The 27,987-nt window shown below is 42.2% G+C and overlaps 1 protein-coding gene across 1 annotated transcript in view; it reads left to right on the top strand.

Moving 5' to 3' along the window:
• The window catches only part of unc5db (unc-5 netrin receptor Db), a 182,580-nt gene extending 155,900 nt beyond the window's left edge, over window positions 1–26,680 (top strand). Inside the window, exons 13-17 of the mRNA XM_061071591.1 lie at window positions 12,285–12,512; window positions 17,721–17,870; window positions 20,439–20,603; window positions 23,176–23,354; window positions 26,419–26,680. Coding sequence (XP_060927574.1) covers window positions 12,285–12,512; window positions 17,721–17,870; window positions 20,439–20,603; window positions 23,176–23,354; window positions 26,419–26,680 — 984 coding nt within the window. The remainder of the gene's footprint in view (window positions 1–12,284; window positions 12,513–17,720; window positions 17,871–20,438; window positions 20,604–23,175; window positions 23,355–26,418) is intronic.
• Window positions 26,681–27,987: the final 1,307 nt, after the last annotated feature.

The raw sequence follows: 27,987 nt of genomic DNA, 5'->3' as shown, positions 1-27,987 counted from the left end.
TTCAGATTCATTCCACATGAGGCCCATATGTTTCTGAATTAGCTAATGCAACTGCTGTAGATGTATTCTGCCTCAGACCTCAAAGGTCTACTGATCAATAAATGTTAAATTTAAGTGGCAGTATTCTTTTTTTTTACTTTATGTTATCGTTATGAATTAAATGTTTATTGCACAGTAATGGCTTTAGTGCAGGTCCCTATGAGCCTCACTCTTACTATACAAGTTTATTTGGCCTCTTGCGTGAAATTTCATGGAAAAACCAAATGCTTTCTTCAGTGCTTTCGTATTCCCTGATACTTATTGGTGGCTTTCCCAAGGTAATGGAAATAGCAGGCAGTGGGACAACTGGAGTAAATCTAGAAACTCAATCTAGAAAAAGAGGTGGCAAAGAAGGGGAAGCTAGAGAGAAACAGACACTGGATTAAGTAAGGAGGGAACTTAAAATGAGGAGTGGAGACAGCCATGGTCAAACAACCTGGAGTTATCTGCTGGGACCGTTTTTTTTTGTGTTCCACAAATTCAGCAGCCAACATGTCCAGACTTGTCCAGGTAGTCCAGGACTTGACCAACAGCCAGACTCCATTTACATCCTCACTTTTGTGCTTGTCCAAAAGCTATAAAACAAAAACATGAACAGAATGATTCATAGCCATCCATTAGCTCTATCCACAAGCCTTGAATGACATCAGGACTGAGAAGAGGACCTCTTCATGTGTTACCTGCCTAATGGCTGCTAGCATAACATTATTATTTCGGCCCATGTCCTCAATGAGGTCACTAACCACCTTCAGAGGTGGCAGTCCATCCTCCACGAATATCCGGTGCATGTTGAGGTAATTTCATGTTATCAAGCTCTATATGACAGCAGTCCATTTATCCAAGATCCAATCCAAAATTTGGCATTATTTCTACTGTATCAGGAACAAAACTTGCCTTCAGGTTTGTTTTACCCTGCCTTTATCAAAGCACTGAGCTTGGGTGTTGCAGTTTAAAGTGCTGTTCTTAGCTGGTTGACAGCAGTAGCCGTGTTGTTAACAGTCAGAAACAAACATTACATTTGATGGTGGGGGGCCTTTCTCAAAAACACATTGGTGAAATTCAAAAACAGGTCTTGTCTTTGCTATAGTGGAACCAACAGAAATATCACAAAGTTGTCTTTCGCTACTGTAATCAGGTTTGGTTCTAAATGAACAAAACTCCACAACAAGCTCCTCCCCCCCAACACTTTGTCAAAGGGACACACTCACACCGACAAAAATGACAGGAACGATAGACGCAAATAAAAGTTCTGTGGAAGTTGGTAACATCGGATCCTTTACATCACTGTTCTGTGATCGTTTGATTGCTTGAATTGAATTAATGTCTATTTTTAGACAGATCAGGCACAGCTTTACTTGAGTGGCCCTGACAGCATGCCACTGGTGCATTTACCATATGTGAGACCAGAACACAGCTACACTTTCCCAGAACCATGACTTCATTAAATTCTAATGCTGCTGCAGTATTACATCCGAGGTCTGTTACTGTCAAGATAAATTGATATTAATCTGGTTATTTAGACGATCTGCAGGCAATGATCTTGACACCAGATGCCATTCGTTGTTCCCTCTGTTCACTGACCATTTCATTTGCTTTATGTTTGGAAAAAGGTCCAGTCAGTTACTGTGACATGTGACCGGTGAATTATGTGTGAGCCATAAAAGACTGCTGGGGCTTTGTGGGCGAGCTGATTGATCCGGCCTTATGTCCTCTGCTGGTCCAGAGGGTGACATAAGGCCAGATGAAGGTAACACAGCCGGTCCGGCAGAAGGAATATAAAGAAACAATTACAGCATGTAATGGCCAGGAAGAGGCATGGCTGCTGTCAGTCAATGCAGGGAGTGGCAGCGCCCGATGGACAAGGGAAGTATTGATTAGCGGATAAGGAGAGACACGGCAGACTGAATTTAGACGTGAGGCGATCAGAAGTAGAATCATGGAGATTGTTTCTCTGCTGACAACAACTCTCTGTTTCCCTATAGATGTCCTCACACACACACACACACACGCACACACACTCATACACACACACACAGTCATGAGTGCATCGACACCTACTAAATCTAAGCGATGTGTAATTCACCCAGTGTTGTGCGATTCCCGTTAGCTTTGTTCTGATGCTTTGCAATAGGACACATTGTGTTTGGTACTTTTCCAGCTCTGTGTGGGTTTTCATCCCAACAGTTTCAGCCTTTTTGTTCTTTCCAGCGAAGAAGATTCCAAGTCCCGAACGCTTAATCCCAAACCTAAAGGCATAACAAGCCCAATCGCGCCATCACTTTGCATTACTTGCTCATGTTTTTGAGCAGTAACCAGCGCCATGATAACGAGGCTAGTAGTGGGGGTGATTAATGAAGAGAATATCCAGTCAGGCGGGCAATGTAAAATGCAAATGTAAAACTGACGTAAATTTTTGGCAAGGCAAGCATGGGTCAGAATAATGAATGCTGCAGGTTTGCCCCTGGCTGTTGTGGTGCTTGTCAGCGCTTTAAAGAGCTTGTTATGTAGAGGAAGAGCAGTCACATTTGCCTGCTCTCTACAAGGACTGCCTTTGTCCTGAGTAATGTTTTTCTAAGCGATATAGAGGGCTGCTGAGAAGAATATGTAAGAACTGCATTGGCGTCTGCATGCACCCCGATCTCACCCCGAGCAAAGATGCAACATGATGTGCTATGGAAGTCGGGTTAGGTCCTTATAACCCAGTTAAAAGTACTTTTACGGAACTCTGAAAGGTCACAGTGAGACTCTTTTGAGATTGTACGTTATCTTGCAATACTTTATCTTATACTCTTCAAGAGAATTAGTTGTTTATTTTCACTAATTATAAAACCATATCTAAGTAGTGGCACTTAGCAGCATACCTAATGCCCAGTGAAATGTTAAATTCAATAAACTGATCCATACCGTAGAGGTATGCAAATGCAGTGCAAATTAGCTACTGAGCTACTATAACCAAACCGTTGGGACCTGTCGGGATCCATCAGGCTGGGCCAGGTTTAGACAAAGACTTGCAAGCAAGCTAGTTACATTCAAATCACATCACAGACATAAAAACAGAATGCTTGTTTGAGAAAGTCAGATTTTAGTCGGTCTCGGCAAGCTTTCCCTCAGGCTCAGATGAGTTCAGACAGAGATATATGACTCTACTATGGCTTAGAAAGAATAAAGGATTGTATAGTTTTGCAACGCATCGAAAAACAAATTGCGAGGAAATGCAAAAGTAATCCTCAAAAAGGATTCTTGCCTTTAGGGGATCCGTAAAATATTGTTATTATATTAAATAAATGTATTTGTTCTAAGTTTCACTACAAAATGCTGGAGTGTGTATGTTAGGAGCTCCAAGTAGTGCCTCAGTCATCTGACCAAAATCAAATGTATATTAGTTTTTAGTTTTTAATTGTTATGTCTTGTGAGTGTGTTAAGCCCACAGCTTCAGAGAGTTTAGTGATATTTCTTTAGGGAACATTGAGATGGATGACAGTGACATTATTGCATAAGATTACTTATCCCATTTGATTGCTTAGAGCAGTCAGATGAAAACAACATTAATGTTCCAGCCACAGAAGTTAATAATGTTACTTTAACTCACCTTCTCATAAATGTCAGTGTGACACATGCATGTTTTCTTCAACGTCTCGGCTATTTTGTTGTGTCCTCTTGTCTCCCTCTCAGTGGATTGTAGATTAAGTTAGTGTACAGATAACTCATTCGAAAACATATTGACAGCTACAGATTGCTACTGATTTAAAGATGCTTCTTTTTAATGTTAGAGCAACAGGTCAATCAAATCAAGCTCTGAACAAGATGTCATTTTGGATGGTGGAGGATACCGTTCAAACTAGAATTGCACTCAGTAGAGCACCAAGGCCCAACAGTCCCCTTACATTTAAACAAGTTGTACCAAATTGCACACACTCATAGATATCATATCTCTAAATGCACCATTTTTTTAAATCAAGATTTACGAGTTATTAAATTGTGAAAATGGTGAAAAACGCCCTATTTCACAATAATAAAGGAAGTAAAAATTATTGGATATGCCCTCTGATGGTAATTGGTCCAATTGTTTTTGAGTAATCCTGCTAACAACCAACAACTAAACAGGGGTGAACACATAACATAACTGTTTGGCATCAAAGCAGTAATAAATTAGACTAATATGTGTTGTGAAAATAGGTATGTCATCAAATCTTTGTTATCATAGTTTCCATTCGACATTACTGCTGATGAGGTTGTGAGCTTTGAAACCAAAACCCTTATGCAGCACATCTAAAGCATGATTGTTAAAGCACCTCTCATGTGAAGTTGGAAAAGAAGCGATATCATGTAACTGACCTAAAATCACAATTTATTTTTTTATGTTTTTTGATTTAGAGGTTTTCAAAGCAACAGCTACTGTGTAAAGAAGTCAGCATTGACACATTTATAGAAGTTTCCTTCTGCCTCCAGTTGTTATGCCAGGGTGAACACATTAAGATTCCATTGGCCTGAATCACAAAGCAAGTTCAGCTCAGTCTCCTCTAAACACTGGAGATTCTGGCTCACTTAACTATGTTTCGTGCCGCCCAGTAACAGCTCTTGCTTCCAATCATATCACATAGTCTCCCTCAGCGTACAGAGTTGCCCAGTTGTCATGGAAATGTACTTTTGTTCAATTGTTTTCCTGAACACTAAACAGACTTCATCTGCCTCTAAACTGCTGTTCCCAAGGTCAAAGAAAAAGCAGTCTAAACAAAATCCTAACAGAGCAGAGAGAAAGATTGCAGATCCGTCTGTGCAAAACACTGCCTGAGGTAAAGACACAGACGCAGCATGAGGTCCATTTGATCGAAATTCAGATTTCACCGCGTTCAGTGTTAGAGCCTCTGTTTGTTTTCTAACAGAGGCAACATGAGTGTACTTTTATCTCCACATATCATGTCACATGAGCCTTAAAAGGTTTAATATAATGTTTAAACTGTCGATATGAAACAATCACTGTCGGGAATCATGTTGGGAATAAAGTAATTGAGTCATTAACGTAAAGCAATAATTACCTCTGTTGTAGTATAAATGTGAAGCAACGTAATTCCACTGAGCTAAAAAACTGGTAAGCAGTTTTTTTGCAATCTGGCTGAATGATGTCTCAGTTGGTTCCACTGGACAGGACACTTGCTGTTTCTTTATTTCAATCATTAGTAGCTGTAGTTCTAATGTACACAAAATATAAATAGTGAAAAGACAACATGCACCACTAATGGCTCATTTGTAATGCCAACACTTATTGTCTCGCATTTTAAGATATTGTAAGTTTTCTTCAATGGAATTCTGAGTTCATATAGTCTGCAGTTTTTTGTTGGCTAAAAAGCTTAATTGAATTTAAAGGAACTACTGGGCCTTAACAGAGATATGCACTCTACCGAGTATCATTCTATAAGTTACATTCGTGTCCCAAGTATATGGAGATTGATAATTCTGAGAAAAAGTGATCTGTTTTAACATTACTGCACAAAACTGATGAGATATGCATGACCTGTAAAGAAACACATGACTTGAAGTACTCAAACCAATCTGCTGGACATTACTCAGTAGAAAAAGACTAGTTTCGCCCATACTTAATAACTCATCTGGTGAAATAAATAAAGTATACATGAACAATCTGTCAAATACCAGAGTAGAACGCTGTGGTCCTGCACATGATAATGGTAGTGCATAACTGTTGGTTCTCTTTGTTTCTGTTATGTTATTTCAAGTGTGCCCTATTTTGTATTTATAATGTGGTGATTAATGAAAAAGAACAAAGTTATCAATATTTCTCTTCAAGGACAATGTGATGAATTTAGAATACAGTATTTATTTTCAGCAGAAACGTAAATGCAGAAAAGTAAATGCTGCAAGTTGGGTCGTTCTCACTGACGCTCCTAGAAGTAGAAAAAATCCGTTCTGAAAACACCTAATATTGGGTGAGGCAGATGCCTGTGAATGCTGGTGATGTGATGCAGTAAATTTAGCTCCTAACCTGTAATCACACCAAGCATCACTAACTGAACGTGTTGTCACCATGTTTAATTTGTGCTGGTTTACAGACACCTCAGTCGAGCCAAACCTACAGCTAATCTCTCTTATGACACAGACATGAGATATGATATCAGTCTTTTTCTTAATCGCATGCTAATCTTACATAAGAGGTTGCCAACATACAGAAGACATAATCTGCAGGGTCCCTCATTTGTTCTGTCTTCTCCCGTGTCTATTTTTCATAATCTGTCTCTGAGATGCCGCCCGCTGCTGCTGCAGATTAGAAACCTTGTCAGTTTTCTTCAGGTCATCCAGTCAGAGATTAAACAGCTCTTCTGCTGACATCTTGTTTGCTTACAGAGGTGTCAGTGAGCATTTCTGCTTCCCCCTCCTTCAGTTCAGGCTCATGTTTATCTAACCCTGCCCTTTATGAACAATCAGGGTTTTTCCTATTGTGTGAGGAAAGAAAAAAAAAAAAAGATTTCTCCTCGGTGTAAGAGGGACATTTCTCAATATGCAAGTATTGCGCATGAGGAATGGAAGGAGACTAGGGGGAATAGGAATGAATGGAAGATTCATGTCGCTCTGAGATTTCCCTCTGATGTTAAAAGGGCACAGAGAACCTTGCAACTTCCGGGTTCAAAATGATGACTAACCATTGAGGTCTAATCTAAAGAGAGCGGGCTGGGGGGATCGGGAAAATACCTGTCATGCCATTAAAAAATATATATATTTCAGAGAATTGTATACACAGTATACCCGTAGAAAACTCCTCTGCACTCCCAGCCACACTAAAACATTATTGAGTGTCATATTGCACTGTGTTACAGTTTTCTTGTGAGGATACAGCAGGAATAAAATAGGTAAACATAAAGTATTTACAGAAGGACTGTCAGACCCTGACATGAGTGTGGCTGAAAAGTGCTAAGGTCTCTCCCTGTGTGTTGCATCGCCTTGAGCAGTAAAGGACCTGATAATTCAGTACAAGCTGAATTTGCCTACAGAGAAAACATTGAGTCTAATATAAGCATCCTATTTTGCTCCACACAATTCTTTAAGTTTCCTGATGAATTGCGATACAGTTCTGGTGAAATGCCAAACTGAACGGTCTTATTTATCAGTCCCTCAGCTGGAGCATTGCTGGAAACACCCTTACATTGTGGTTTTAGTAAAATATTAAGCTTGGTGGTATTATGTTTTATTGTCAATGTCAAATTCTATTGAAATCAAAAATGTGTTAAGTCAGTCCCTCAATACAAACATATTCTTGTATGAAATTTCATACAAGAACTGAGAATCCTGATCTACTGTCAGTGACAAATTCAGTATCATCTAGCATTGGAACCCTGTGGTATTGACTACCTGAGGTTTTTCAGACTGTGAGGTGCGTCGTTACAGGAGGGAACCTGGAGGGGGGGGGGTGGCAAGGTCAGCAGGAGCAGCAGCAGTGGCTGTGGCACACCTCTCAGAGGATGTGAAGCTCCTTTAACAGCCCCAGGTGCCTGATAGCTGCAGTTTGAGTCAGGGCTCGCCTTCCTTCTCAGAGTCACAATTCATGTGAGTTATGAGCTGATGCTCACTGCACATAAACATCCTTAAATCAGAGGGAGAAAATCATGGGAGAAAATATATAGATCAATAAATCTTGGCTGAGAATCGTGTTTCCTTTAGTATCAAAGTAATCCAGTAGTAGTAATGTGTTCATTGACAGACATGTAACAGACCAACTATTGAAGTCTTTAATTGTTGGTGCATGGTGGTGCAGTGGTTAGCCTTTTTACGCCTCACAGCATAAGGTTCCTAGTTCGAGTCCTGTTTTGACGAGACCTTTCTGTTTGTGGTTAGCATGTTCTCTGAGGGATTGGCTCCAGACCCCTTGACCCTTACAGGATAATTGCTGTAGTAGATAATGGGTTTAAGTCTTTAATTTCTTAAAAAGAACTGTCTCAAAGTGAATCGAAGCTTGAGTCCTCTGCAGTTAATGTTATTTCACACACGCATCAACCAGAGCATCTACATGCAGCACTTTATCTCTGGGATCTGTGATGGAAATTCATCTTGAGATTTGAAATAGTGAAATTCTCAGACCGGAGTTGCCTTTGAGTCTTTTTAATAGTAATCTCTGCAGAGGTTACACAACAAGCATGGGTGCTCAAAATGGAACTGGCCGCAAGTTCAAAAAAGCCAGAAGTTATACAAAGAGGCGTTTCATAAAACATAATATTCGAAAAAGACATGAGATCATCATCTGTGTCTATCTGCTGTAGTAGTTGGAGAAAACATCACAGAAAAAGGGCATACACCCTGTTTGTCAAGATCATAGCAGTGAGACACCACCAAATAAGGGTTGCATCCTGTCAGGTAGACAGTATCACAGCAGTGAGACACCTGGTCAGTGGAATTTTCCTCCAAAGATCAAACCTCCAATATTCTGGCTTGTGGACGACCCGCTCTACCTCCTGAGCCCCAGCCGCCCCGAAGTGAAGTGAATATATGTTCAGTTCTGACTCGGCCCTTTGATCTACGTGTCTCACTATCTCTCTTCTTCCCCTTTCACCTGTCCAATCAAATTCTGTGCGATCAGAACATCCCCGAAACATGAAAGAAAACGTCTGGACAGCTGGTTGCTGTAGTTTGTATCAAATAAGAGGAAAGAGCACATTTGTGGGACTGATTCAGAAGAATATGAAGATTTTATCAGATTTTATTTACACAGGAAACATTTGATTAGGATCAGCTCATTATTTTTTTATGAATTTACAGTTTGACAAGTTGAGAAAACAATCTAAACTCGAGGTCATTCAGCTCCATAACGCCTCCCTCGGTGTTCCTTGAGGTCCAGTGTGGTGCTGTAGCTAAAGGCTGTTATGAAGCGACCCAGCAGTGAGTGAACATGTGGTGCTCTGCCGTCCAGCAGGCAGCGAGGACTGCCAGTTACACCTCTTTTCTCTGCCAAGCTGCCAGGTAACGTGTGGTTATTTGCGAGGGAATAAAATGTTGCTCCTCCTCAGGGCTGTGTTTAGGCTGTTTGGCCTCACAGCTCCTCATTAAATTCTATAATCACATGTATTTCATGGACTGTATCTGCTCGCCTGAACGGATGGGGGGGGGGGTGCAAAGTGCTGTGTACCGATGATGTGAAATTGGACATTCACAGAAATACTTTTGAAGGAGAATTGGAGGAGTCAATGCTCAACTTTAGCTTCTTTAGTAGATTAGAACAAATCTTTACTCATCATATACGGTATTTGAGCTCATTTGCATTTTTGTTAGGTTATGTTTCTCTTGAAATGAGGTTCAGAGTTTTCACTTGAATTGGTGAGGCAACTGAGTGTACTTGAAATTCCACCTCCTCAGTCATGCACTGTATAAACACAGACTGAACTCATCTCTTTCCAAGAGTTCATTGGCTTGTCATCACTTCCATTTGGTACAATAACACTCCTGTTTGTATTCTAGAGAAGTAGAGAAAAGAAAAGAAGGGAATAGAAAAGAATTAAAGACAGGACATAAACGGGTTTTCCCTTTTCCAGTTGGAATGAACTTCTTCCCAGCTGCTGTTGTCTTTTCATAAATAAATAACTGTATTGTTCGTAATGACTATTTTGTATTCTGCTATGTGCTAACACCATCACTCATGTAGGAAATGTTTTCTCATGTTCTCAGGAGACTACTAACAACCTGTGTGGGTTTTTGCTTTGTGATTTAAACCTGTGTTGCGTTCCATCCACTGTTATTCCACTGCACAGTGCCAGAAGTCAATCCATAATATATTCTACTGTGTGCTGGGCATCATTTGCACAGTTTTCTTATCATGATATCCATGCAGCCCTGGGCATGAATATTTAGCTCTTCAACAGATTGTGTGTGTGTGTGTGTACGTGTGTGCGTGTTTGTGTGTGTTTGTGCCTGTTTCTGTGTGTCTGTCTGTCTGTCTGTCTGTCACGAAGATAGAGTCAGATTATTTCTGATGGTGATGAGTTTTGAACAGTAATTTTCAATATGAGAAAGTTAAATACAATTTTCAAAACACGTCCTGAAGGTTTTATTGTAAGGACTTTGAGTGTATTTAGGTGATATAGTTAAAAAGAAAGCAATGATTTTTCCTTTCAAAGAATTCACGACAGTCATAAATATTAGTTAGAATTCAAAATCTAAGCTCTCTTGATCAGTTAGAGTCATACATCATTAATATTATTGAACTTGAGGAGGATGGTTGAACAAAATAGATATTTAAAAAAGTAATTATTTGTTCAAAACTTTTAATGAACTCAGACGAAACATTTGATGAACTCAGACGAAACTTTTGACTTGGTGGTGTCACGGGCTGTAAATTGCTTCGAGAGGGTTTATGCACAGTATATACAGGTGCATCTCAATAAATTAGAATGTCATGGAAAAGTTCATTTATTTCGATAATTCAATTCAGAAAGTGAAACTCATATTATATAGATTGATTACATACAGAGTGAAATATTTCATGTGCTTATTTCTTTTAATTTGATGATTATGGCTTACAGCTAATGAAAACCCAAAATTCTCTCTCAGAAAATTAGAATATTACAAAAGACCAATAAAAAAAAGATGTTTGATACTGAAATGTCAGCCTGCTGAAAAGTATGTTCAAATATATGCACTCACTACTTGGTCGGGGCTCCTTTTGCATGAATTACTGCATCGATGCGGTGTGGCATGGAGGCGATCAGCCTGTGACACTGCTGAGGTGTTATGAAAGCCCAGGTTACTTTGATAGCAGCCTTCAGCTCTTCTGCATTGTTAGGTCTGGTGTCTCTCATATTCCTCTTGACAATACCCCACAGATTCTCTATGGGGTTCAGGTCAGGCAAGTTTGCTGGCCAATAAAGCACAGTGATACCATGGTCATTAAACCAGGTATTGGTAGTTTTGGCAGTTTGGCCAGGTGCCAGGTCTTGCTGGAAAGTGAAATCAGCATCTCCATAAACCTTGTCAGCGGAAGGAAGCATGAAGTGCTCTAAAATGTCCTGGTAGACGGCTACGTTGACTTTGGACTTGATAAAACACAGTGGACCAACACCAGCAGATGACATGGCTCCCCAAATCATCACAGACTGTGAAAACTTCACACTGGACTTCAAACTACTTGGATTCTGTGCCTCTCCACTCCTCCTCCAGACTCTAGGACCTTGATTTCCAAATGAAATTGACTTTCATCTGAAAAGAGGACTTTGGACCACTGAGCAACAGTCCAGTCCTTTTTCTACTTAGCCCAGGTAACACGCTTCTGACGTCGTCTCTGGTTCAGGAGTGGCTTGAGACGAGGAATGCGACAGTTGTAGCCCATGTCCTGGGTACATCTGTACGTGGTGGCGCTTGATGCACTGACTCCAGCCTCAGTCCACTACTTGAGAATCTCCCCCAAATTCTTGAATGGCCATTGCTTCACCATCCGCTCAAGGCTGCGGTTATCCCTGTTGCTTTTGCACCTTATTCTGCCAAACTTTTTCCTTCCACTCAACTTTCTATGAATATGCTTGGATACAGCACTCTGTGAACAGCCAGCGTCTTTAGCAATGACCTTTTGTGGCTAACCCTCCCTGTGGAGGATGTGAATGACTATCTTCTGGACAACTGTCAAGTCAGCAGTCTTCCCCATGATTGTGTAGCCTACTGAACTTGCCTTAGAGACCATTTAAAGACTCAGGAAACCTTTGCAGGTGTTTTGAGTTAATAAGCTGATGAGAGTGGGACATCGTGAGTCTACAATATTGAACTTTTTCACAATATTCTAATTTTCTGAGATACTGAATTTGGGGTTTTCATTAGCTGTAAGCCATAATAATCAACATTAAAAGAAATAAACCCTTGAAATATTTCAATCTGTGTATAATGAATCTATATAATATGAGTTTCACTGTCTGAATTTAATTATGTAAATAAACAAACTTTTCCATGATATTCTAATTTATTGAGATGCACCTGTATGTATATACAAGGTTATACAACTGTCAAGATATAACATGTGGCTATTTTGCAACAGGTAACAGTTTTATGGGAATTTGTTCGAGCGTTCTTGTGCACTTTGGGTTGTTTACAGTTTTTCTGCCTCAATCTAAAAAACATGTTGTTTTAAAAATGCTTTAAAATGATATATCAAGCCTAGTGGTATAATTGATGCAAGTAAAATGGCCGTCTATATAATGTGATATTGTCTACCTGAGACTTTTGGAATCACTAAAGACGTTAACTTCCTCTGTCCTTCATTGCAGGAAGTGATGTCGATAGAGGAGGAGTCCACTTCCTGTTACTGCCTAATGGACTCATCGAGCTGCCACTTGCTGCTGGACCAGCCGGGCTCGTACGCCCTGGTGGGCGAGCCTCTGACGCAGGCTGCCGTCAAGAGGCTGAAGCTGGCTGTGTTTGGGAGCATGGAGGCCGGCTCCATGAACTACAGCCTGCGGGTGTACTGTGTGGACGACACACCACACGCCTTTCAGGTGAGGGGGGGACACCAGCTCTAATATAATGTGAGACTGCTGCATTCAAAAATGGCAGCTGAGGCGGATCATGCACTTTCATCTTCTACGCTCCAATCGTTCAAAATAATTCCCTGATTGAAGTGAGACAGTGAGGTGGAAAAACACTGCTGAGTTGATTTGTTTATACTGGAAATGATTCATTTATCTGTAATTTTGAGTTGTTGTTAGCATGTGTCCAGTTCTAAGGATTACTTTGTAGATTTTGCTGCAGAAGAATATGCAGTTAAAATGTGCAACCCCCACTGTAGACAATTCCAACAGTTAAGTTACATTTGCCAGCAGCTAAAGGCAAAACATGCAGAGGATCGACTTTTTTTAAATAAATTAAATTACACCAATTCCTTCATTAGCAAAACTGCTTATACGTATATTGAGGGTCACAAGGGCCTTGAGCCAATCATAGCTGACAAGCTCGGACGAGGGTGGGGTCACCGGTCCATCACAGGGCCAACATATTGAGACAAACAACATTTCACGCTCGGGCTGGCCAATCAACTCAAAATGTATTGAAACTGACATTTATAACCTCTAACCAACTTAATCCTGCTCATGTCAGTTCCTACTTTCCCCAATTCGTGCATTCACAAACTGTCGCGTTTCCACTACATTAATTTTGCCGCGGTGGTCCGGGTTCCTTGTACCGTGCTGTATTACCATCAATTAATGACAAAATTGAGTGTGTTAAAACGATTGTGATACTGATTTGACTTCATAACGCGCAGCCCTAATTCACAATCACAATCACACCTCAATGGTCAATTTAGAGTCTTCAAGTAGCATGTGTTCGGCCTGTTGGTGGAAGCTACAGAACCCAGGGAAAAACATAGGCATGCAAAGACAGAGTAAATGCAAACCGGGATTCAAACCTTTCTGCTGTGACAGTGCTAACCACTGACCTGCTGTGCCGCCCTACAGTAATGGACCCATAGTAAGCTATCACCTCACTCTTCAAAAGCCCCTCAATTCATATTGTGTATCAAGTAGTCTTGTTGTAATCATAGTCCAGGGTCAGCTGCCAACACGATACAGGATCGGCCATTATTATCACGATCAGCTAGCACGATACAGGATCCGCCTCTGATTCGCGATCCACCATCATAATCCCCGATTTGGCCGCAGCCTGCCGCCCTGGATCTGCGAGCGATAACGCAAAGGGACTATGGGGAAGAAGTCAAGTCAGTAACATTTATTGATGAGACAATAATTTATTTAATGTAATAGGGAGGGGGAAGAGGAAAGGAGAAAGGTGGATTCTTCTCCTGGTTCTTGTCAGGACACGTGCTGCAGCATTTTGGACAGGCTGCCGAGTCTTTAATGACTTACTGCTGGAGCCTCATAATAAGGAATTAGCTCTTTCACAAGATGAGGATGCTCAGGTTCACTAAAGTTATATCCACTCTATCAGGAAGTACACACTGTAGGTTGTGGCAAAGATTCAAACTCCACATATTGTGTGAATGAAAGTTGTTCTGTGTATTGCCTGATTTCTTTGCGGCAGCAGGGACCTCAACATGTGCTCTCTACCAGTTGAGCCATGTGAGTGGTTGCAGATTCATTAGCACCGTGAAACAATATTTAGAGCCGATAGTGGGGACTGGAACAGATTGACAGATTCTCTGCCAGTGGTTTTAATAGACTGAGACAAAAGCTGCCGTAGTGTAATCACTGCCATTCAAATGTTTACCTTTTTTTCCCCTTGTTTGACTTGATTACACTTCAGCGACCTATTGGTTTTTTTAAGTATTGAGAGCTCATCAGTGAACATCAGGGAAATCAAGCTTCCTCCTCTACCCGCAGAGATTAGACTAACAGAAGAGCAGAGCCATGCAGAGCACCACGAGCCTTGTGACTGGCTCTGCCTCTCTGTCATGTCTCAGCCGTCAGTGGCAGCTGGCTTTAAAATGCATTCTGGATTCGCTTTATGAATTCCATGCCTGCCGAGCAGATGCCAGACTTCTGCGTGTCCCTCGGGCCCCTGTCTGTTAGCACCACATCGCTTCTGTGTGTTTTTTCCGAGCTGCGGCACAAAGTCAATTACAGACTGGATCCTGGATCAACGGAAAGCCTGATGCAACACAAACACTCGTGTGAGGGAGACGTTCTCCTCAGCTGAGAGCAAGACAGGGTCGGCGTTTGCAATACCGGGTGAAGCTGCACCGTTTAATATTCATCTCTTCAACTAGACAGATTTTTGGACAGTTTGATTGGTCTCATCTCTTCAGCTTGTCTCAAAATTGGAAAATAAACAAGCAGTTCAAATCTGAAAATCATTAAAAAATGGTCAGATTTTCGGTTTCGGTTGTTGCAAACCCACAGAATGTTGCAGAAAGGTCCCAGCGCTCAGGTCATATTGAAGATACAGCAGGTCAATGGTTCAATCCTGGAAATACCACTCGTATTAGTATTCTCCGAGCAGATGTTCTCTTTCAGTCTCAATGCTACAAGACAATACCCTTCACCTCGACCTCTAGCTTCTCGCCCTTAATTGTAAAATCTTTAAGATGAAATGATTTGTTTTAAATGATAGCATTTTAAGCACAATCAGTGATTGTGAATGTCCAAATTGATCCTCACAATAGTCTTGATATATGTCACAATGCAGTGGCTGCCATCTCGTGTTTGAGGACTCACTCAGCTGTGTAATGTGTCCAACAGCCGAAACAGACCAATCAGAGACATAAATCTGTCTGGGACATGTTGGGCCAATCACAACCATTCATCAAAAGCAGAGTGTGTTTGAGTGTGACAGTATAAAACCACCTGGAAAGTTTATTTTCTTCAGGAAAAAAAATATTTTCTGTGAAAGAAGAACAGACAACTCTACCTATGGCGTTTTTATAGTTTGTTTTTTCACACAGTACTTTGATCTGATTGGTTGTCGGCCTGTCCAATTTAGTCCAGAGGCAATTTGGTTTGCAAACCTTTGATAGCGTCCCTTGGTAATTTAAAATGAACTAAGAGCTTTAAGACCAAATCATCAACGTGAGCAGGATCACAGATCGAAGTTCGCTACCTGCTAATGTCTATAAACAGATTCTGCATGCTCAGACAATTTTGGGGCCTGAAGCCGTCTGGTCTCCATTTCAGGTCTGAGCAGACTCTGGTTGCTAGGAGCTAAACAGTCTGTGTGGAGAGCAAAGGAGCTGGAACACATTGACTGAATTGGATCAGCTGCCTGCCTTTTTAATTTGTCTGCGTTCAGATAGCTGTTGATACAGATTAGAAAAATGTTGCCTGGACCTAAGACACCTAGAAAGTATGTATTTTTCTGTTTTATGGGGAGAAACATTCAACTCATGTGATAAAAGAATCTGTAAAAAGTGAACGGTGTAAGTTCCCTCTTAAATTCAACACCTCTCAATCACTGCAGCCTCTGTGAGACTGTGTCCAGGACACTAAAGGCCGGCGCATGCTTCTGCGTTTTCACAGGCCCGGAAGCGTAAGATCCCTTCTGGGCCCCTTAAGTACTTACATATCCCTTCTTACGTGCTTACGTGCGTCGCCCAATTTTTCTAACTAGACAGCAAAGCTCCGCAAGCGTCACGTAGCCGGCAAGGCTGTGATTGGTCTGCTAACTACATCATTTCCGGAGTCGCATTTCCGGTTCATGCTCGATAATACCGGCGGAAACCACAGAAGATTTAGAAGAACGAATATGGACCAAATAGAAGAGCACTTGGCAGAAGAGATCCGAAACTATGACCACTAGTATAACCCGTCACTGACCGGCGGATTTGTCCGCCAGAAAAAGGCTCTGAGGAGCCGGCGTGGCGATGTAAGTAAACCGCTCTTCTTCGTGCCACACACGAAGAAGAGCCGACTTCGACAAAAAACATTACTCCGCCTAGTGTTCTGGCGGGGAATTGCTTGGCAACACGCGCAACGCTTGGAAAACCATGAATGACAATGAGTCCTGCGTCACAACTGTGTGAAAAGCCGCAGAGGCCTTTGCAGAAGCATGCGCCGGCCTTAAGGCCTGGATGTCACAAAACGTCCTAATGCTAAATGAATCCAAAACTGAAGTGATTCTCTTTAACCTCCGACTTGGTAGTTAGTTTCATTCATGTTCAGCTTTTCACTTTTTCATCAAACCGAATATTCTGCAACACAATGGTCGATTCAGACGACAACTCACATTCTCAATGCTCAAAATTGTCTCTGAGAATTGTTGGATGTTGGAAATTCCTCTGGTACCTCTTCACCGGGTGGGATTTCTCATTTATGGTTGACTTTGCACCCCTCGTGCAACTGTAAAAAATATTATATAACAGTCAAATCAGTTGTGTGTGCGTGTGTGTGATGTGTCAAATTAAAGGAACCATCACAGTCTACAGAAAACTGGCTGACAGGCTCTGTGTTTAACGGTGACAGAGTCATGATGGCAGTAGAGAAACATCATATATCAGCTCCCTACTTTCACATTTATTTTCCCTGTGATTTATGTCCTTTATCTGCTGTAAATTGATTGTTTTCCCACCTCCAGCTAAGGCAATATGCAATATGGCATGGGCTCACCTTTCTGCACACCCAGTGGCTACACACACTCATGCATAGGCGTGCTCTTGCACACACAGACTGAGTCAGAATCCATCAGAGAGGCCTGGCATTAGCCACAGTTCTGTTCCCTGTCTCCTCTCTTTGTGATTGAGACGGCTAAGGATAGACAGGCCCGACTCTGAACCTTCCCAGAGTCCACAGAGACACTGAACAATGATGACAGATGAATACCTACAGGCGACAATCAAAGTGCTCTTTCATCATCACAAATTCAATTTGGGAGATGGACATTTGCTCCCCCCTCCCTCCCTCGATGCAGGCGCTTCCCCGGCATTACATCCAAGCCTCAATCTCTCAAGTGGAGGCTGCGAGTGTGTGAGGCTAATGTGCGAGCACAAGTTGCAGTAGGATTTGTTCAGCTCAGAATCAACGTCACTTCTTTTTCAGATTGTTTCTGTGTTAACGTTTGTGAGTCAATTAGTGGATGTGACAGAGGAAAGGATTGGAAACAGGAGATTGTGCTGGTATTTAAAGGTGTTGTACCCTCAAAGGACAGGAGGACAGTCTTGTGTTATTATTTCTCTCTCTTTCATCTCACTTCTCTTTTCCCCCCTATTTCTAATCTCTCCCCCTTATTCTTTGCTTCCTCTCCTCCCCTCTCCTCTCCAGGGAGTGGTGGCAGCAGAGAAAACCAGAGGGGGTCAGCTCCTCGAGGAGCCAAAGATGTTGCCTTTCCGAGCGAACACCTTCAGCCTGCAGGTGTCCATCCAGGATGTTCCCCAGTTCCTGTGGAATATCAAACCCTTTACCACATGTCAGGTAACCATGGCAATAACCGACGGGACATTAAGTCAAAACATAGATCTGAAACAGAGGCGCTAATTTGCAAGATCCTGTTTTTTGCTGCTAAGAGCTAATTACTGTGCTGTTTCTGCAGCGCTCCTCTCTTAGTTCACTGATCAATAAACAGTGTGAGGCGAGCTTCGACCTGATTGTGGTTCAAGTCAAGTTCGACTTTGTGTGTTCAGCATCACTGACTTTGTGTTTTACAGTAAAGTAAATCAGTGTTGATACATTTTTCCGAAAAATATATGTAAATGTAATTTAAGTTTCAAGACTCGCCCCCTGTGGAATAATAAATAACCTTTAGAGAAGCAGCTGTACAGGACATTAGTCCCAGTACGCACCAAAATAATAAACCGCAATCATAATGAGCAATAAATAATTATAATAATAACAACAAAACATTCATTACCTCATGAACTTGATTTAATTTACAAGATAACTTAAAGTTAAATTAGTTGATGGTAATTTCACACAACTATCACAAAGAGTCATTAATATTCATCTGCTCAGTTGTTTTCTTTATCACGGAAAAAAACATCACAATATTTCCAGTGCTGAAGGCAGTGAAAAACTAAATAATACTCCTTCATTTATTATTCATTCATTCTTTTTCTTCTTCTTTCGCAAAATTTATCATGTGTCTGTAATGAAACACTATGTTCAACAAATCACATTTAATTCAATTAAAATATGCTTGTGAATTTTATTAAATAAAAAAAATGGTAAGTGATAAGTTAGAGCTAATTTATTTCACTAGAGTTGTGATACAGCCTGTGATTTAATGTGTAGTTTTGTCGTATGAATCAGGTCCAAAATTAAACTGAAATTTGGGGGAAATGGTGTAAACAAGCTTATTCCGACTTACAGTAATAATAATAGTAAAATAATCTAAATGAGCCATGTATGTTACATCTGTATGTTATGTTATGGCATTATCATGTTCTAGTTTGAGCCTTCCGTAGCTGTGCATTAGAGAGGTGCGTGTGACCCGTGCTCCAGCTGTCAGCTGCGGCTCCAGCAGTGCTGCATGAACCTGTCAGCTGGAGAACACACTGTGTGTCCTGCAGAGGAAGTGTAGTTGTTTATTGAGTGAACTCCTGGAACTGACTATTCCCTGTTTATACGGTGTGTTTTACTGTTTTCTTCCACTCCACCTCTGCTACCAATAACAGATGCAGCAGCATATTTTAAGGAGATTTATTGTTGCAGAGGTCAAATACTTAAGATGGACCTTTCTATGTTTGTTATGATCAAAAGACTTGAGAATTTAAAACTGTGTCTGCAGCAGTGACTGACATGAAATCTGAAAACCAAAATTGTAATCGATTGTGAAGAAAAAACACCTGACCCGAGCCTAGTCTTGTTTTCAGCCGCAGCTACCACACTTTGCATCTGTGATACCTCAGCTTGAACTGTCTCATCAGTTCAGCTCGTTCTAAACTGCAGTTCTCAGCCGGTCAGATGCTAAGTGACACAGCGTCAGTCGCCACAGGTTGAGAAAGCAAACCTCCTACAGCTTTAGGTGCTGTGATGTTTACCTCTTGTCAGAAACACTCAGACAAAGAGGAGGCAAATCTGAAGATCATTTCCTCTCAGATCATATTCAACTGCTTTTTGTTTGATTTATATTCCTGCTTGTTTGCACCATCCTGTGTTTTAAAACAGCTCCTTTTAGCGTGAATCCTCCTGTCGCCCACATTTTCTCACACAAGGATCATTAAGATGGACGTGACTTGTGATTAATATCTCTGTGTTTGTTTTCGCTTGCAGGTGCATTAGGATTCAACCCGCGCCACTAGAACACCGTTTTGTATCTGCTGCTGCCATGTGCAGAGCAGCTGAGCTGTTTTCCCCACTGTACTCTGCCGGTGCTTAAAGACGTGGATGCAGCGTGGAAAGCTCTGCGTTTCAAACACACCCACTCTCTACAGCCTTATTTATGAGGGTCTTGGGATGGCGGGCAGGCAGGCACGGTGAACCTGCTCTGGCGGAGCAGGTGTAGAATAATAGGCGCATGGCGCACCATACATCAAGTCAGCTTTTAGTGCTAAAGAGCCGAGCTTCCTACGTCCATCACCCCCCCCCTCTGTACTCCGCCACCGCTCCCCGGCTCCATTATCTTGCTGCGGTGAGCTTTGCTGTGCGGCTGAGATCAAAGCCATGCAGGTTAATTCTTCAGCAGGCGCTGTGGCCTGCCGCATTTAATGTCGTGGTCTTCACCAGGAATCATTTACAGGTCACTTTTAATATGCAGATGAGGCAGAGACAGAGTCTGGCAAAGGTCAAGGACGTTTCCCCTCAGATGTGCCTTCTCTCCAGAAATTAATTAAACATCAAAGCAATATTTTTTCTCTGTTCCTCACATTCCCTCATATATTGGGTACAGTACTTATCCCACAAGCTGCTTCTGCTAACAGCGTTACTGTACAAAGGATTCAGGCTGTGAATTATATAAGCAGTCTTCCTCTCGGGCTGTACATGTGGCCGTTTGTCCCTGACGTCCCTCTTCTTCCTCTTCTCCTTTTCTCTTTGCCACCTCAGGAATTCTCCTTCCCCCAAGTTTGGTGCAGCAACCAGCAGCCCCTGCACTGTGCCTTCTCTCTGGAGAGATACAGCCCCGCCACCGCCCAGCTCTCCTGCAAAATCAGCGTGCGCCAGGTCAAGGGCCACGAGCAGATTCTGCAGGTCTACACGGCCGTGGACGAGGTGAGGCCCTGCAGCTGCAAGAGGTGCTCAGCTGTTACTGTAACCTTCCCGGAGTGTGTTCCCAGTGCCAGCTCTCCTGAGCTCGCAGTGTTTATTAATGAAGCGAGGAGGACACCCTCTCTGTCTTTCTTTCTTTCTTAACAAATCTATGCTAAACAAAGACAACAAAGATGAAGCTGTTTTATTCTTTAGTTCTACACGTGTTCCAGCAAATGGCTCCACAACACCTTCTGTCAACGTCTGAGCAGCTCCACTGGAGCAGTGAGGAGTTTGACGTCCTCAGTCAAGAACTCCTTGTGTCTGTAAGGCAGGAGAGACTGTTACTCATTGATTCTTACCACACAGCATTTTCACAGCCAGTCACACTAACCTGAACGTCCTACCTCAGGGTCACCATTTGAGCAGGTGGCGCTACAATCAGACACAGGTGAAATATTCTTTGAAATTACCTTCTATGGTTTGATGGTTTAATCCCACCTCCATGATTAGTTATGGTTTGTCATGTAGGAAGAAAGACTCAACGTGTTTGCAGGAGCTGTGAGTGGAATGCAAATCATCAGCACTTTGGTTTTGACACATGGTCAAATGCAAATATATCAGTTGTTAAACTAAAAGCATGTAAAACCGTGTTAGATCACTCAGACTGAATGTGATGGACCAGAGGAGCTGACTTTATTCTGAACATTTTAACTTTATTCAAGAAATGGAACATGAAAAGAATCCTCCTCTAATATCACGACCTAATGATCACCGCAGCATCAAACGTCTCAGTGAGGTGAGGGAAGACTGAGCTAGCTTTTAAAATGGAGTTCATCATTTCCTCTTTTATTCTTCAAATGTCATATCTACGAAGTAAAACTACATTCCCACCTTGCGTTCAATGCAGTGCACAGTGTTGATGGTGTGCAAGGGGCCGTACGGTACACTCAATTGAAACTGAAGAGCACTCAGCCCCTGACATTTTTGACATTATTCCACTCCTCGTCTGTGTCTCTATTGGCCGCCTAAGCACATCCTCATGGTCAGAAGTGAAGTCTAGGTCCTGAGCCAGCTGCAGAGCACACTGAAAAAGACAATGGATAAAAAGTTAACTGGACAGAGATGTCAATGTGACAGTATTTTTCAGGGTTGGGGGTTATCACTTCCTGCCACTATATAAAAGTGAAAGGTACGTCAGGGGATGACAGCTGCTGTGTAGAATTATGTCTGCTGAAGCTGCTGCAGCTGGATGCTCCTCGGCTGTGTGTTATGTGACCGGGTCTGCCGGGACTTTGATACGGGACACGACAGAAGGGGGTGCTGTTTCTCCATGTGCAGGGAGTCAAGGTGGCAGATGCTGGGATGTAACTCCCTGCATGGGGACATGTGGTCTAAAAGTGTTTTTTAATGACCTTAACTTTTACACCTGTCAGTGGCGGATCTAGGATTTTTCTAAATTAGGGGCCGTTAAGGAGCCACACTGTACACAGAGGGGCCAATTATGTATCCAACAACTTTTCGCACACAGTTTCGCCAAAATGTTGCTGTGACGGAGCGGCTCCGCCAGAGCTCCACACACGCACACACAGTCACACACGCGCCAACAAACATTTCCACTCTTCCTGTTAAAGTTCGTAGTTGATCACTATCTAACCATCAGCTACTCTGTTTAGCGCTGGGCCGACGGAGGGTGCACACTCGTCAGCTCCGCGTCTGGTGACACACACACACACACGCACACACACACATACGCATCTGGGTGACACATACATACACACACATACGCACACACACACACACAGTCACACACAGTGGCCGGTCAGCAGCCGTCCGGACCACTCCGTGAAGAAGTAGGAGGAGACGTTTCTTTAGTTTTAACGCCGCCACTTTATTTATTGACTGTCCACCGGAGCAACAATCTCCTCACCTCTAGGTGCTCGTGCACTTCTCGTATTCACACACTTCTTGCGCAAGTTACCCAGGTGCACTAAATCACTCTCTGGGCCCGTTCCTTAAAGGGGCAGGCCATACCTGCAACAGCGCGTTTGGCAGCAGCACTACAACCTTGCCTGTTTTGCTGAAAAAACATTCAACTGCTTATAATTATTACTTGTAGTGACATCTGTAGAGGCATGGGTATTACCAGTAGCTATATCTGCTTTCTTTATCAAAATGGCACAGCCTAGACATTGAGAGACAACCCATTGCGTGAGTACTTTTACTTTTAATACTTAAAGTAAATTTAAAAGCAAGTACTTTTACTTAAGTAGGATTGTTGATGTAGTACTTTTACTTTTACTTAAGTATATATTTTCCTGTGTACTTGTACTTTTACTTAAGTACTAAACTTCAGTACTTCCTCCACCACTGCTGGAATAGAGCGTTTCTGACCAATGGAATTGAAGCGGGGTGGTGTTCAGTTGTTTGCAAACCAGCCAGTTTTTGTTGGAATCTATTGTAACTGATCTGAGTTCAAACTGAACACAGGAGAAAACTCCACTTGTCTCCATCTTTGCCTTACTTGGCTGATTTGCAGATCCTCCCTGAACCCGGTCTGAATGTAGGGCTGTTTTTCTGTTTCTATTCCATCCAGACGGAAAAGGAGTCGGTTCCATTTTTTATGCAGACAGACTGCACCATCACATCCCAGACGGGGCCCAAGGCCTTCAAAATCCCCCTATCCATCCGCCAGAGGATCTGTGCCACCTTCGACACTGCCAACGCCAAGGGCAAGGACTGGCAACTCTTAGCCCAGAAACTCCACTTAGACCGGTGAGTGTATGATGTGTATCCTCTCTGGGATTGCATGATGTCCTCGTGCACACTTGTCTCTGCGGTGGTCCCGCCGTGCACACGTGCTGACCACAGTGATAACAGTCCTGCGAGCGTATATGCAGCCTGTTGTTACCTTTTATCTCTGTTCGTCTCTGTCAGCAGAATTTAAAAATGTTTAACTGTAGAGCACAGTGGTGAGTTTGTTAAAGGTTGTGTGCTGTGGAAGATGGTGTGCATTGTGATCTTAATATCATTTTGAAAATCAATCCTCTTGCCTTTCTGTTGACCAGTTAATGTAAATGTTGTAAGCCTTATAGGTTAACACTTACTATTGATTATTCTTATTTCATCTGATGGAAATGCATTTTTACAATAATACACCGGACTAAAATTGCATCTGTGCATTTGGTGTCTTTGCTCCGTCTTACCTTGTGGCAGCTATAATGCCCTGTTAAGAACATGATTCATGAGACAGTGGTCTCACGAGTCCCCTGGGATTCCAAATTATCCAGATAAGCTTTTCTCTCCACTTTGAACGGCTTTGAACTGAGCCTGATGTGACCAATGGCTGCAGCCTTTAATGTTGCCTGTTGTTAGTCCTCCGGTGAAGTAGCGGGGAGCGGCAGTGAAACACTGCCTCCATCTGGACACATCACAACATGATGCAAGGGGGAAGTGTACTGTATTGGCATGGCAACAAGCTCCCTTTTTGTTTTTTGGCAGCACCTGAGAACGAGATTCCAACCAAACTGTGCTTGCCAGTAATTGCTCATTAATTCTGATGCTAATTTATGCTGGATTATATTTCTAAAATACTTAAAGGTCACGCTGTTGGTTTTAGCTACATGTTAAACCAGATAGTTGTGTTAACAGCACCGGGATTATCCAATTTGTTTTAAATGAATTTACAGTTACACACCACCAATATAATTAGTAGATTTACTAATGGTCAACTAAAGAGGATCCAGGGGCCCATATGGGCTTCGTTAATATTAATGTAGGGCGGATTCTCCTGGGACATGTGGAGAAACATTTTGTATGAGATTAATTTTATGATCCAGTGATAGATATATAAATATTAATAGTCTAATGTTTCTATTTGTGGGAGGAACAACAAAAAACCAGAGTTTGAAATGTGAGTCTTGGACCTTTTGAGATCTCAGACAGTAAGGACTTTAACTATATTCATATTTATCCATACTGTGTAGTTCATTTGCATTCAACTGTAGAAATGATTCAACCCTAATTTTGTTGTAATTATGCCACTTACATCATTTAAATGCGCTTTGTGATATTTTAAGATGTCAGTGTAATTTACAAGGTACCCACCGTGGTGCTGCCATGCAGATAAGCAGTTCCTGCCATTTTAAATGTCAGCAAAGACAAGTGCTGTCAAATTAGTGGGAGTAGCAGATGTGGAAAACTTCCTGTGTCAGTAACGTAGTCGTTATCTTTACTGGTATGAATATGAAACTGGTGCAACCTCTAGACCTAATCCATGCTGAGCCAGAAATATGCTCTTGGTCCCCCATGCAAAACCGTCTTTACTACACAGCTGATATAAATAGTTAAAATGACACAAACATGCTGGGACTACACAAACACAATACTTACAATCAGTCAATGAAAAAATATTGTATAATTTTAACAAGTAGTGTCTGTGTGTGAGTGTGTGTGTGTGTGTGTGTGGTTGCATCCAAACCCTCCATCCAATAATTACCTGAGGGTGAGAGAGGGGCACTGCAGACAGGTCAGCAGTCAGAGGGCTGACACCTGACATTCACACTAATGGTCAGTTATGCAGTTGGTCTGTGACAGGAAACCTAAGCAGGCACAGAGAGAACAGGTTGGCTGGTTTGAACCCACGACCTTCATGACGTGAGGTGATAGTGCCCACTGCACCACCGTGCCGCCTGGAACTAAATGACTGCTCCATTGTTGTTCAAAAAACGATTGAAAACACATTAGTTAGCCACACTGTTGGATTGTGTCTCATAGACACAAATGTGTACTGATCTGCAGCTGAAAATAGTAAAAACCAAAATATATATGAAGTAATATAATAGTTATATTAAATGCAAGTATAATGTTTGGTTCATTTCACACCTGTTTTTTCAGAAATGACAGAGGCCAGAGTGTGTATTCGTGTTTGAAAGATTTTCAGTTGGAACTACATTGGCACTCAGCCATCCGCAAACCTCCACCAAGGCCTAAAGATCCTTCATATGATTGTCTAATTCCTATTGTAAAAATATAATAAGCCCTATTTTGGAACATTAAAGAAAGTGAAACTTCTAATTCATGGCTACACCCCTTGATCTGTATCCACACCAAATTTCCCTGGGTTCTTCCCATGGCCCATGTGAGATGGAAGGGTGGGTGAAGTATTTGAGTCCACAAAAATATTTTGGGGTTTCAGGGGTAAACAGCTTTGCAGCCAATATCCTATACAGTTGAAGTAACTGGGGACTCTATCTTCAAACGTAAAAAAAAAGCATGAAATACCTCCATACTGCTCCTGTGGTGTCATCCAAGTGTCCGTAAGCCCTGACATTCAAATTCAATCTCGTCTTGCTGAGTAGGTCTCACAGTAACTGCAGCTATCAAGGGGCACGGGACGACATCAGCGAGACGTAGAAGCAGTATGGAGGCATTTAATGTTTTTTTTCTGTTGTTCTTTTACGTTTAAAGAATTGTTCCCTGTTTAATTCGATTGTATCTGATTAAGCTGCAACACTGTTTAGCCCTGAAAGTCCAAAAGTGTCTTATGGACTCAATTACTTCACCCACCCCTCCATCGGCATAGTGGTGAGTAGCGAATGAGTGAATATTCATTTTTCTGTGAACTATCCCTTTAAAGTCCCCAGTTTGTTTTTGAACTGCTTTTCCTATAATCATCTCTCATCGCTCTCTCTAAGGAAATTAAAACAAATGGACTCAGTTTGACTAATGTCTTTTGCAAGATAAAAACATTCTGAACATAATCGTCTGTATCTGAGTCAAATTTTAAAAAGGTTTTGCCCTGATTTGTGTCCCTGGGTTGTTGTGTGCTCCTCCACAGAAACCTGGGTTATTTTGCAAAGCAGCAGAGCCCATCTGCAGTCATACTGAGCCTGTGGGAGGCTCGCCATCAGGACACTGCTGACCTTGACTCTCTAGCCAGCGCCCTGGAGGAGATTGGCAAGATCCACTCCAAAAGCCCCCCCCAGGACCGGGATGAGCCGGAGTCTGACTTCAATCACATAGAGGTGGGCAGTCTGTGTGGAACAGGCAAACTAACAGGCGAGAAGACAGAGGACCCTACTCCTGAATATACGGGCTGAGGGAAAAGTGCAAGTGCAAGCCGCAAGTGCAAACTGACAAACATGTATCTGTGCATGTGCACGGCCAGTGATGGACAACACACTGTGGCAGTCCGCTGGAACTTCATGAGGTCGTCGGTGAGTAGACAGTGGCAATCAGCCGACCCATCACATGGGTCGAGGCGAGCCGATGCCTGCTGTGGATCTACTCCCCCTCTTTTAGGATGGACTGTACATTTTCTTCTTCGTCCCCCTTTCCACTCAAGTTTTGGGTTAAATATATATTGAAATGTTCTTTATTTTAAGTTTTTCCCTGTACATTCATATCGAGCTTAGAGGGGGAGTGGGAGTGGGAGAGGAGGAGGAGGAGAAGGAAAAGGAGAAGGAGGAGGGGTGGTGGTGTCCGTAATTTAGTGAACCTATGTGATTAGAGATGGAAGCTCCTTTTCCCGCAGGACTGCCCCTGCCGGCTCCCTTCCTTTCCCAGCAGTCCACTTGCCAGCTGGACATACTTGCATAAAAGTTCTTATATGCAAAGAAGGTAATACAACTGTGGCATCATTTTACAGTCGCCTGTGTTTAATCTAATTTCTTTTTTCCCTCTAAATCATGTATCTGAGTAAATGAGGACTCAGTTTATTTTCGTGACGTCTAGTATTATAAGTTTCAAAGGAAGCTGCTGATTGCTTAAATGTTGTGATTGTGAACTTTTTAAGCCAAGTATCTTGAAATTCACCAGTTTGCATCCCTTATGAAATAAAGATCAAACAAATATATAGTGATTTGGAACTTCTGATAGACAAACCAGTGTTACACCATCATTTATAGAGATAAAAAAAATCTGTATCCGCCCCAGTCCAACCTTGAAGGATGGCACATTCAGATGTAACTATGTGTGCGCAAGGAAAATAAAAAAAAGCATAGTTGTGAATGTGGCAGAGTGAGATTTCAAACCGTGACATTGCAGTTCATTACAGTTTCCTCTACCAGTAGATAGAGCATGAGGAAGCTGTAAAAAGTAATTCTCTGGCATCGCAGGGAACGTAACGCCACAACTTATCACCCAACTCCCACCGCTAACATCCGTCACATACTCCTCATATCATGCTTTGACAAACCAAAACGCCCAACCATCCCCCCAAACCCCTCACTGCATGTCCACATTTCTTGGACGTGAACTGGGACTATAAAACAAACAAACAGGGAGTGAAAGCAGTACAACACAGGGTCACATACGTGTTCAAATCAACACTAAGCATACATCGTCATGAAGGAGTGTGATAGCAGGTTGCCACCAGGGGACTCTTGTTGTGTCCCCATTCAGGGGC

The sequence above is a fragment of the Limanda limanda genome, chromosome 5, assembly GCF_963576545.1.
Source record: "Limanda limanda chromosome 5, fLimLim1.1, whole genome shotgun sequence".
Classification (NCBI taxonomy): domain Eukaryota; kingdom Metazoa; phylum Chordata; class Actinopteri; order Pleuronectiformes; family Pleuronectidae; genus Limanda; species Limanda limanda.
This window is presented reverse-complemented; position numbering and strand designations above follow the sequence as displayed.